Raw genomic sequence first — 12,540 nt, 5'->3', positions numbered from 1 at the left:
TCTGTTATCCGCCATCATACTCTTTTTCTTGCTGTTTTTTTTTATTGATTATTTTTCCTTGCTGTAGCCTTGGACCCTCCTTTTGGCCTGAGGGCCAGTAACATCACCGATTCGGGAGCTGTTCTGGAGTGGCAGCCACCGAAGGCAGACGTGGAGAGTTATGTAATCACACTCACTCACCACACAGGTCAGTACGGATCACACAGAAACCACATGTTTACAGACATCAATTGAACATTAAGCCACATTCTAGCCTTGGGAACAATATAAGTAGCTGGGAGATATATAGATGTGTCGCTGCTGACAGCTGGTCCCTGTAAATAAGCATTAACCTCTGCACGGGGAGAGCCATTGATGCCTGCACTGTAGAATTGCGCAGCTGTATACTCTACCGATATAATGCCTACATATATGTTATCTATAATTCAGTTTCAGGGGAGACAATTCTCATTGACGGGGACAGCCAAGAGTTTCAGCTGCAAAATCTCCTGCCTCGTACTCAATATTCGGTATCTCTGGCAGCCAGCGTCGGGCCCCAAGCCAGCCAGAGCACTGGAGTCAGCTTTACCACATGTAGGTACCAATTATGGCTTCTCTTTATCAAATGAAATATGATGTTCTAGTAACTGACGCTTTTTTTTTTTTGCATGTCTCCTTTTGGACTGGATTTAAGCCATAACATTAAAGGGATTTTGGTATCGTATTTAATTGGTAAAATTGCAAAGCACTTGCAAAAACAAGCAGCTTTGCAATTTACCTCTAAAAATCCAATCCATTTTCAATAATGGAGGGAGTTTTTATCCTTTAGGTTAAGTGCACACTAGGCATTTTTGCTGCGTTTTTTTGTTGTTGTGTTTTTTATGATCATTTTCAGCTGCGTTTTACAGTACCAGCGTCTGAGATTTCAGAAATCTCATGCACACACTTTGGTTTTTTGTCATCAGGGTTTTGTGCTTTACATGGTTTTGGACATAGAGCATGTCACTTCTTTCAGTGCTTTTTCAGCGTTTTTCACCAATTGACTTGGACTTTTTTTTCAACACTAAACTTTGTCATCATGCATAAGAGTCAAATCTAGCATACCAAAACTGCAAGAAAAAACAAGGAAAACATGCTTTTTTTTTCTGCAGCTTCTTTCATACCAAGAGATCAGGTTTTGCTGCAGAAAAAAATGCTGAGAAACGCCTAGTATGAACTTACCCTTATCGTGTAGTGCTTATTGCCTAGGTGTCACACATAGTCTAGGAAAGACTAAGTGCAAAGCTAAGGAATAAGGGGGAGGGAACTCAACACAAGGGAAGGGGCGAGTGGAGACCCCTAGGCAGATCGAACATTACTCTATCTGCTCTAATGTCCCTATATAGGCTCTGCACCTATCGCCGAGCAGGATACCTAATCCCTGCCTGACGCTAGCAGTAAGCCCTGCATAGGGAAAGACAGGATGAGCACTAGTCAATGCCCACTACAACTAAAGACAATAGGCATACAAAAACAAGGGGAACACTTAGCTTGAGTAGATTCAGAGAAAAACACAGACGTCCTCCAAACACCAAAGAGGAAGATAGCCGACTGCTATAGCTCCAAGTCTCAACAGGGAAATAGAAACATCACCGATAACTCCCAGCAGCAAGCTGGGAGTAATAAACATCCCTGTCCAGGTGAGTCAACTAGAGCCGGGGGAAGGTTGCCACTGGGTCCTAGAGTAAGAAGGACCAGGAAGAAGTCTGCAAAGCAAACTGCTGAGACCTTCTGCACTCGGATGAAGAGCTACAATCTGCTGCATCTGACACACCTGTGACACTAGGTTATCGGCCACTCCTGAGGTCTATCAGCAGTGGCCACTCTTCTAAGCATGGAGTGCAGCATTTATTGACTCTACTCTTCAGAACTTGTAAGTGTTCCTTGGAAGCTGGCAAGATTTTTGGATCTCGCCAGCTTTTGTGCCATTGTGCTCTTTCAATGTCGCAGAAACAAAGCTGCCTCTGCTTGTAAATTCGGAGGGCGCACAGTTCAGGATAGCTGCGCAACCATACAGCAGGAGCGCACTGGCTCTGGCAAGCAGTAAGCTTATAATTTGTGAATATTTTTGTGTAAGGTATCTATTGCTGTACATTAAAAGGGATTTATTTTATTCATTTCTATGGGAGTAGATGTGTATAATTCCCATAGAAATGAATGGATAGAGCAGTGCATGCGCTGTCATCTCTACATTCCTGACTGCACACAACAGGGCTCGGCTCTCAAGACAAATGTAGATCCCATCACCGGGACTAGCACCTATCAAATATTTATATCATGTACTGTCAATATGCCATGAATATCCCAGATCGGATGCTTTTCAGGAGCTTCGACAGGCTGCACGCTGCTGTATGTTGGTCCAAATAGATGCCTCATTGCATAATGACTCGCTGTAGATACAATGCTTCTAGCTGAGAATTAGACATTTAATGCACCATGTAACATGGCCATTTGTATAAGCCCTAAATATAAGGTATTTCACTCAAATTTAAATAAAAAAAGCCATGTTAGGTCCATATACATTTTCAACCACTAAGAACAATAAATTATGGTTTCATTCACTCACAGCAGCAGCGCTTGTGAAAAAGTTTTTTTTTTTTTTTTTTTTAAGAAACAGAATGTTTTTGAAAGTTAGATAACAAGTTTCAAAAAGAAACTGTGGCCAGGTTAAAAGTGGCCATTTTTTGCATTTATCTTTATTCCGGCTGCTCCCTTTTTTTTATCTCTTCAAGTCTGTCATAAGGTTCCAGAGATATGGGACGTTTTATTTAGTAATAATTTTTTATGGTCTTTTTATATAGGGGGCATGGCTCACAGGGTAATAATGCAGAGCAACCTAAAGACACGCCCCCGAGGTTCATGTGAGCCACTCCTTATTTGGTAAAGACCATAAAAACAGCACTAAATAGAAAAGCTCATACCTCTGGAATCATATGGCAAATGAAAAAAGACAAAAACAGTATACTCGGGGGATCAGTTCCATCGAAAAGCTAGTAAAAAATTAAAAAATTGACACTATTGCCCTGGTGGATTCTCCTTTTTAAAGAGGTATTCCTATCTCCAAGATCCTATTCCAATATGTAGTAGGTGTAACAATGATAATATCAGCAAATACCTCCAATTAGAAATGTAGTGTAGTTCTTTTGATTAGCTATGTCTCTTACCCCATGTGCAGTGCATTGCAGTAGCTTAGGTATCCATGGTCACTACTAGTGATGAGCGAGTGTACTCGTTCCTCGGGTTTTCCCCAGCATGCTCGAGTGACCTCCGAGTATTTATGACTTCTCGGAGATTTAGTTTTCATCACGGTAGCTGGATGATTTACAGCTACTAGCCTGCTTGATTACATGTGGGGATTCCCTCGCAACCAGGCAACCCCCACATGTACTTAGCCTGGCTAGTAGCTGTAAATCATTCAATTGCCGTGATGAAAACTAAATCTCCGAGCAGTCATAAATACTCGAAGGTCACCTGAGCAACGAGTACACTCGCTCATCACTAGTCACTACCACTCATATTGTGACTGTTAGTTACTTGTTAGTGGTCAAAACCATGGATATCTAAGCTACTGTAATGTCCTGTACATGGGGTAAGCGGCGAAGCTAATCATAAGGACTATACTACTGCATTTTTCTAATTTTAAGACGCACTTTTTTCCCAAAAAATTTTGGGGGAAAATGGGGGTGCGTCTTATAATGTGGATATACCTTATCGGCATGCCGCTGTGGGTGTCCCGGTGACAGTTCTGCGCTGTGTCCCGTGGTGGTGTTATTCTGTGTCCCGGTGGCTGTGCTGCGGGGGGGTTCTCCCAACATTTTGTGAAAGGCCAGAGCCCCCCGCAAGTTCTTCCATGGTCTCCTGTGCAGCGGTGGAGTCCGGGAAAATGGCTGCCGGGAGGTGGCGCATGTGCAGATCGAGATCTGGTAATATTTGGTAATATTATTACACTTACTACTTATTGGGAGAGGATCTTGGAAATGGGAATAGCCCTTTAAGTTCCTAAAACTAAAACTATTAATCACCTGTGGCATTTCCTACAATTAGCTAACTCTTTTACAATTAGTAATAAAGAGTACCCATCACTCGAGATTCCCAGTAAGCAGCAAATTAAGAAAAAGAATTTGCTGGTGGCTAGAAATGGTGGCCATTGAGTTTCCTGAAACATGCAGATGACCCGAGTCCACCAAAGTTAAAGGCATTGGTTGTTAGTATCTTGACAATGGCTTCTAAAGTAGGGTTTCACTTCAGAGACCCCAATATGATATCCATATTGTCCGAAATAGCATATGTTACGGGTAAGACCCCCAATATATTGTGTTGCCTTTCTGTAAAATATATTTAACTCACATTTCTCTGTATAAAGTATAATTTAAAGTCCTCCAGAATAAATTGCTCTGGTGCCGCTCAGCTTTGTATATCCATATCATCTCATTTACAAAGATACGTTGCCAGATAGGTATTGATGCCGTACATGAATGACCTATTAAACTAGGAATAGGACTCTAAACTCAATTTGTTCTTTGACTGGTAGCAAGCGAAGTTCTTAAGCGCCCCGTGATCAAATCTCTGATAAATCCTGTGCGAGGAAATTGAATTTATTCTGTACCAAAAAAATGTAAATTGCATCAATTCTTCAGCGCATATTTGCTAGAATAAAGACTATTTTTTCTTGATTTACTAGAGTATTGATGTCTGGGTAATCTATGGTCCAATGTTTGAGAATTTACATAAAACACATGAATAGCAAAAGCTGTCAGATGTTTTATACTAAGGGGAAGTGGCGAGACTGAAATGAGACTGTAATGTTAATTCTTAGACATTGCATTTGGTATAGAACTAAAAAACAGAACGTGGATAAAATATAAACAACCAGGAATTTTCTAGGAATTATAAAATGGTAAAGATTTATAAAACACAGTTATAACTATAAAATATGTAAGAAAATACATGTTTATAGGAAAGCTGAAAAACAATATGGCTGTCACAGCTTTTCTAAAGTCCAGAAAGACAAATGTATCCCGTTCTGTAGTTATGTATTCCAGTTCTAGTATAAAAAAGTGATTAACACAGTGAGTATCTGTAGCCCTATATACAGGCCACTCACTGATTCCAAGATTGTAGACACCTGTGATGCCAGTTAGTGGACACACCTTGATTTAACTTGTCCCTTTTGTCACATTACTTTCAGGGGTACCATCTTATTTCTGTCCAGGCCTATTTCATGAGTTTTATTTTTTTTTTTAATTCTGTGGAAGCATGGTTGAAAAGCAATGTCTGACTTTCATTTGTTCATTTTCATAGACCTTTTATTATTACTTTTGTCAGATTCAAGTTATTTCTGTGACCATTGTGGGTTTTTCTGTCATTAAAAGAGGGGTACCAACAATTTTGACCACATGTGTAACTATCTATAGAGTGGCATTAAAAGTTTGAGCACCCCTAGTCAAAATTAATGTTATTGTGAATAGTTAAGCAAGCCTCTAAAAGGCGTAATAACCAGTAAAGGCAAAGCAGACAGCTGTGAACTGTTATAGGCTGTGAAGCTCCATGGTTATTGGGCTCTTCCCAGCATAATAAGACCAGCTGACAACTGTCTGCTTTCCCTTTTGCTAAATACATGTATAGTAATCTACACACACTGCACTAATTATATATATCTGTCATGTCGGACGCTGTTCAGACCAGGTCGTTCGACAGACAGCGGTAATTCCGCTTTTGACCACTATGTGCTCATTGGCGTCGGCTAGATTTTATTTACTGTAGCTGGTCCGGGGTTAATTTACCTGATGCTCAGATTGGAAGCTGGGCCATGCCCATTGCCTTTAAATAGTTCTCCTGAACATTGGGCGTCGCCGATTATAGCTTCTGTCTTGTGCGTTGTTATCTCGGTCTGGAGTGGTGAGCTAGAAGTTGGAGTATCGTTGCTGGTGGTGTATTTCCCTTTGTCTTATTTACTCCTTCCTATATTTGTATTTATTTTGCCCTGCGCATTTATAGTGTATTCCTGAGTGACTGCGGCGTGGTGTATATTTTCCGTTACCCACAGTTAGCACAGACAAGGATATTGGTGTATGATCTTTTCACTGGGTGGTGGGCGGTCGTTTCAGCCTAGGGTTGAAACAGGAGACAGGGCGAGGGTCGAGGCCTAGACATGCACACCATCAGTGTAAACTCTAGGTAGAGGGTCAGTCAGGATTTCCCTATTCTGAGGGAAATTGCAGGGGCCCGGGTTATTAGCTCTTGCCCACCTAGTCTCCCCGTGACATTATAATCGGCCTTTAAAACAAAAAAAAAGGGGGTTCCTTTTTTTTTTTTGTTTTGTCATGGATCCCATGACTTCCATAACCCGCCAGTTGGAGGCGCTGTCCCTACAGGTCACTGAGTTGAGGGGGGCAGTGCAGCAACAGGGACTAGCAGTATCTAATGTGCAAGCTGGAGCGACAGGTAGAGTTGCTGAGCCTAAGTTTCCTTTGCCTGAAAAATTTGCTGGGGAACGCAGTAAATTTGTTTATTTTTGTGAAGCTTGCAAACTATATTTCCGTATGTGCCCGATCTCCTCAGGTAATGAGGCTCAGCGTGTGGGCCTGGTGTTGTCATTGTTAAGCGGGGATCCCCAAGCATGGGCGTTTTCTTTGCCATCTGATTCTGCTGCATTTGACTCTGTGGAGAGTTTTTTTTCCTTTCTTGGAAATATTTACGATGAGCCAGACAGAATGGCTCTAGCAGAATCTAAGATACGCACTATTTGCCAGGGGGAGCGAGTTGCAGAGGATTACTGTTCTGAATTTTGTCGCTGGGCGATCGATACACAGTGGAATGATCCAGCGTTGCGGAGTCAGCTTATTCATGGGGTTTCTGGAAGGGTTAAAAAAGCCCTTCTGATGTACGAGACTCCTGCTTCTCTAGATTCCGCTATGAGTCTTGTTGTCCGCATTGATCGCCGTTTGCGTCAGGGGGAGCATGAGACACCGCCTATGGGAGAGGGTTTAGGTTCACGTGTGGTTGCTGCAGGTGAGCCCACGGAGCCTATGCAAATCGCAGGGGTGTCACATGTGAATCGTCAAGCCCCTGAGCTCAGGAAGCAGGGAGCCTGTTTTTACTGCGGTAAGACTGGTCATTTTATTAACATCTGTCCTCTACTGTCTAAGAAAGACGCAATGGCAGAAAACTTCTAAGCTCAGAGGGTGTGGAGGAGACCAATCTGAGCTTATGCATATCCTCCATGGTGGTTTCTCAATGCATGCTCCCTGCTAAGGTTATAATAGCTGGCAGTGAGCTGCCAATTACTGTGTTTGTGGATAGTGGTTCAGCCACAAATCTCATTGATGAGGAGTTTGCGCGCACAGCAGGTTTTAAGATTGAAAAACTGCCTCATCCTATCCGTGTGGTCACCATCAATGCTGCTCCTCTCTCACAGGGGGAGATTACTGAATTTGTGGCTGAGGTGAAACTCCACATTGGGATTCTACTTTCCGAGCAGGTTACATGTAAGGTACTCAGGAATCTTCCTGCTCAGGTGGTTTTGGGTTTTCCATGGTTGTCCATGCACAACCCGGTAATTGACTGGAAAACTCAAGACATAATTCAGTGGAGCGAATTCTGCCAGGAGAATTGCCTGGCCACATGTGTGTCTGCTGTGACTTCAAGCGTTCCGGAGTCACTTCTGGATTTTGTGGATGTGTTCTCTGAGAAGGGTTGTTCAGAGTTGCCGCCACATCGCCCCTATGACTGTACTATTAGATTTAAACCAGGGGCCAAGTTGCCTAAAGCAAGGATGTTTAACATCTCCGGTCCGGAGAGACAAGCATTAAAGGATTACATTGCTGAAAGTTTGAGCAAACGGCACATCAGGCCTTCATCCTCACCTGTGGCAGCAGGGTTCTTCTTCGTGAAGAAGAAAGATGGCGGATTATGCCCGTGTTTGGATTTCAGGGAATTGAACCAGATTACGGTTCGTGATCCATACCCTATGCCACTAATACCAGATTTGTTCAACCAGGTGGCAGGTGCTAAGTGGTTTACCAAGCTTGACCTCAGGGGGGCGTACAACCTCATAAGAGTCCGTCAAGGTGATGAGTGGAAGACGGCTTTTAATACCCCTGAGGGTAATTTTGAAAATTTGGTGATGCCATTTGGGTTGACTAACGCACCTGCAGTGTTCCAACATTTCATTAATGATGTGTTTTCGCATGTTTTGGAGAAATTCGTTATCGTGTACCTAGATGACATTCTCATATATTCTTGCGACCGTGATACTCATTTAGATCATGTCAGGCAGGTGTTCCAGCTTCTCAGAGAGAATAAGCTGTATGCTAAACTTGAGAAATGTGTATTTTCTGTTCAAGAGTTGCCTTTCTTGGGTTATATTGTGTCTGCTTCTGGTTTTAAAATGGACGCCGCTAAGGTGCAAGCGGTGCTATATTGGGAACGGCCTGATAACCTGAAAACACTTCAGCGGTTCCTTGGGTTTTCTAACTACTATAGGAAATTTATCAAGGATTTTTCCATCATTGCTAAACCGCTAACTGACATGACTAAAAAGGGTACCAATTTCTTCGTTTGGCCTGAGGCTGCTGTGCGCGCATTTGAATTTCTTAAGAACAGTTTTGTTTCAGCCCCCATTCTTGTGCAGCCAGACGTGTCGAAGTCTTTTGTTGTGGAGGTCGATGCGTCTGAGGTTGGTGTGGGGGCGGTGCTGTCACAAGGCTCATCTTTGAGTGATTTGCGTCCATGCACCTATTTCTCCAAGAAACTGTCGTCCGCCGAACGTAACTAAGATATCGGCAACAGGGAGTTGTTGGCAATCAAGTTGGCCTTTGAGGAATGGCGACACTTCTTGGAGGGGTCGGTACATCAGGTTACTGTTATTACTGATCATAAGAATCTGCTGTATTTGGAGTCAGCCAAGCGTCTGTCCCCCAGGCAGGCTCGCTGGGCATTTGTTTTTCACGCGGTTCAATTTTGTTGTCACTTACAGACCGGGGTCTAAAAACACTAAGGTGGATGCTCTATCCAGGTGTTTTCCGGGGGGAGAACCTCGGGAGGATTCAGTACCCATCCTCCAAAAGGGTGTTGTGGTTTCGGCTCTCACTACCGAGGTTGAGGCTGAGATTGCCAAGGTTCAGGAGGAGGTACCATCTGAGCTTCCCATCAACAAATCTTTTGTACCGCTTCATCTCCGCCTAAAGGTTTTGGTGGAGCATCATGATGCTGTCCTGGCTGGCCACCCAGGGGTTAGAGGTACCTTGGAGTTGGTGTCACGTCGGTTTTGGTGGCCCAAGATCCGACAGGACGTGGTCTCATACGTGTCAGTTTGTACCACGTGCGCTAGGGCTAAGACACCCCGCTCCCGTCCTGTTGGCACACTACTTCCTCTTGAGGTACCTAGTAAGCCATGGACGGAAATCTCCATGGATTTCATCACTGATTTGCCCTCTTCAGCTGGGAACACGGTCATCTTGGTGATTGTTGATTGGTTTTCAAAAATGTTGCACTTTGTGTCTTTGCCTTCGTTGCCTAACGCTAAACTCTGGCTCAGGTATTCGTGCAGGAGGTGGTCAGACTTCATGGGGTTCCGTCTGACATCGTGTCTGATAGGGGTACTCAGTTTGTGGCAAAATTTTGGAAAGCATTTTGCTCACGGCTGGGGATCAAGTTGTCTCATTCTTCGGCATTTCATCCTCAATAAAATGGTCAGACTGAGCGTATGAACCAAAATTTGGAACAGTACTTACGCTGCTTTGTCTCTGATAACCAGGAGGAGTGGTCTACGTTCCTTCCTTTGGCTGAGTTTGCCATCAATAATCACCGCCAGGAGTCGTCTGGGGAGTCTCCTTTTTTTGTGTTTACGGGCTACATCCTCAATTTTGTACTTTGAGTCAGGGGGGCTCTTCCGGCGTTCCGGAGGAGGACCAGTTAGGAGCACAATTGTCATCAGTCTGGAGGAGAGTTAAACAGCGCCTGTTGAGTGTGGGTGCTAGGTACAAACGTGTGGCTGACAGTAGGCATGTGCCAGGTCCGGACCTGAGTGTGGATGACTGGGTGTGGTTATCCACAAAAAACATAAGACTCAAAATACCATCCCTTAAATTGGGTCCACGGTTTATTGGTCCATTCAGGGTCACCGCCATCATTAACCCAGTAGCGTACCGATTGGAGCTTCCTACGGTGTATAAGATACACAACGTGTTCCACAGGTCTCTTTTAAAGAAGGTGGTGGGTTCTGTGGACGCGGCGCCTTTGCCACCTCCAGTCTTGGTGGATGGTAATTTGTAGTTTGAAGTCTCCAAGGTGGTTGACTCTCGTGTAGTGCGCCGCATTTTACAGTACTTGGTACACTGGCGTGGTTATGGGCCTGAGGAGAGGTCCTGGGTACCAGCCTCGGACATTCATGCGGATCGGCTGGTCAGGTTTTTTCACCGTCGCCATCCGGACAAGCCGGGTCCTATAAGCCGTGAGGGCCCTGGGGTCCCTCGTAGAAGGCGGGGTACTGTCATGTCAGACGCTGTTCAGACCAGGTCGTTCGACAGACAGCGGTAATTCCGCTTTTGACCACTATGTGCTCATTGGCGTCGGCTAGATTTTATCTAGCTGGTCCGGGGTTAATTTACCTGATGCTCAGATTGGAAGCTGGGCCATGCCCATTGCCTTTAAATAGTTCTCCTGAACATTGGGCGTCGACGATTATAGCTTCTGTCTTGTGCGTTGTTATCTCGGTCTGGAGTGGTGAGCTAGAAGTTGGAGTATCGTTGCTGGTGGTGTATTTCCCTTTGTCTTATTTACTCCTTCCTATATTTGTATTTATTTTGCCCTGCGCATTTATAGTGTATTCCTGAGTGACTGCGGCGTGGTGTATATTTTTCTTTATCCTTGTCTGTGCTAACTGTGGGTATTGGTGTATGATCTTTTCACTGGATGGTGGGCGGTGGTTTCAGCCCAGGGTTGAAACAGGAGACAGGGGCGAGGGGCGAGGCCCAGACATGCACACCATCAGTGTAAACTCCAGGTAGAGGGTCAGTCAGGATTTCCCTAGTCTGAGGTAAATTGCAGGGGCCCGGGTTATTAGCTCTTGCCCACCTAGTCTCCCCATGACAAAATCATGGATATCTTTCTATCATCTATACTCTATCTTTGCACATCTAATACCTAAACATCTGTCCTTTCTAGTCTACATTCTAGTCCAGTACGTGTCACATTGATGGTGCACAGGGACAGCAAACAGATGTCACGCAGATGGTATATAACTAAAAAATAAAGTAGCACTCTGTAGTGCTATAGCATGTAAACATGAAATATGACATTTGAATTGCATTACTGCACTAGATAATATGAAAAATTGAGGCTCTGAAGAACCCCATGTGAATGGAGTGGTGGTTGATCATGTGCACTGCTGCTCCATTCATTCTGCTAGTAGTGCCCAAGACCAGATGAGTGCAGCGTTCTGCTACCTCCGGCTGTCCAATTAAGAATGAATGGAGCAGAAGTGTACATGATCGACCACCGCTCCATTCACAAGGGGCTCTTTAAAGGCCTTGTTCCCAATATCGGTGGGGATCACAGTGGTCAGATCCGCAACCCCCAGAGATTGATTGGATAGTTATCTCCTATTCTAGAGATAGGGGATAACTACCAAACTTGAGAGTGCCCCTTTAAGTTTTACAAAAAGTTTTTAAACTGGCTGCTAAAATTCTGGCATGATATCATACATGCCGATACAGGAAAGATATATATCTTTGTACCGTTTTAGCTAGTAGATAGAAAAATATCTAGTTTTGAGAGTTCTCAGTTGTTGATACCTTTTAATGGCTAATTACTGTATTTTTCCAACTATAAGACGCACTTTTTCCCCAAAAAAATTGTGAGGAAAATGGGGGGTGCGTCTTATAGTTGGAATACAGGCTTAGCAGCAGTGTGGCGGCGGCAGAGGTGTGGGGATGATGTGGCACGGTGAGCGGTATGGCGTGAGCAGGGTCCCTTCCACATTTGAGGTGACGCCACAGCCCGGTATTGAAGGAGAGCAGTAGAGCTGGGTGAGTCACGGCTTTCCCGGTGGTGGCGGTCACCTTCCTGAGGCCGCGCGTGCGCAGATTGAGTTTTCTGCTTCCTGGGGCTTCAAGAAAATGGCCGCGGGAGGCCGCGCGTGCACAGATTGATCGCAGCGGCCATTTTCCTGAAGCCGAGTTCGCAGATTGAGATCTCGGCTTCAGGAAAATGGCCGCCGCGATCTCCATCTGCGCACACGCGGCCTCCCGTGGCCATTTTCCTGAAGCCCTGGGAAGCAGAGTACTGAATCTGCGCATGCGCAGCCTCAGGAAGATGGCCGCCACCACCGGGAAAACTGTGACTCACCCAGCTCTGCTGCTCTCCTTCAATACCGCCACCTGAGGAAGTGAACGCACATCTTCCGCCCCTACAGCCTCCCAATGGACACCAGGCCATGGCGTCGCCCACCTAAGCAGGAAGGGACCCTGTTCAGGTGCACGCCGTACCACCCACCGCGCCTCAGCATCACCGCACCTCTGC

General features: G+C 44.8%; 1 protein-coding gene across 3 annotated transcripts in view; it reads left to right on the top strand.

Annotated features, from left to right (window-relative positions):
• TNR (tenascin R) overlaps window positions 1-12,540 on the top strand; it is a 492,944-nt gene that overhangs the window by 408,847 nt on the left and 71,557 nt on the right. For all 3 annotated transcript variants that reach the window (XM_077278440.1, XM_077278441.1, XM_077278442.1), the window contains 2 exons: window positions 68-187; window positions 430-573. In XM_077278440.1, the coding sequence (XP_077134555.1) occupies window positions 68-187; window positions 430-573 (264 nt within the window). The remainder of the gene's footprint in view (window positions 1-67; window positions 188-429; window positions 574-12,540) is intronic.

This window comes from Ranitomeya variabilis, chromosome 8 (genome assembly GCF_051348905.1).
Source record: "Ranitomeya variabilis isolate aRanVar5 chromosome 8, aRanVar5.hap1, whole genome shotgun sequence".
Taxonomy (NCBI): domain Eukaryota; kingdom Metazoa; phylum Chordata; class Amphibia; order Anura; family Dendrobatidae; genus Ranitomeya; species Ranitomeya variabilis.
The sequence above is the reverse complement of the archived record's forward strand: the minus strand, read 5'-3'. Positions and strand labels throughout refer to the sequence as shown.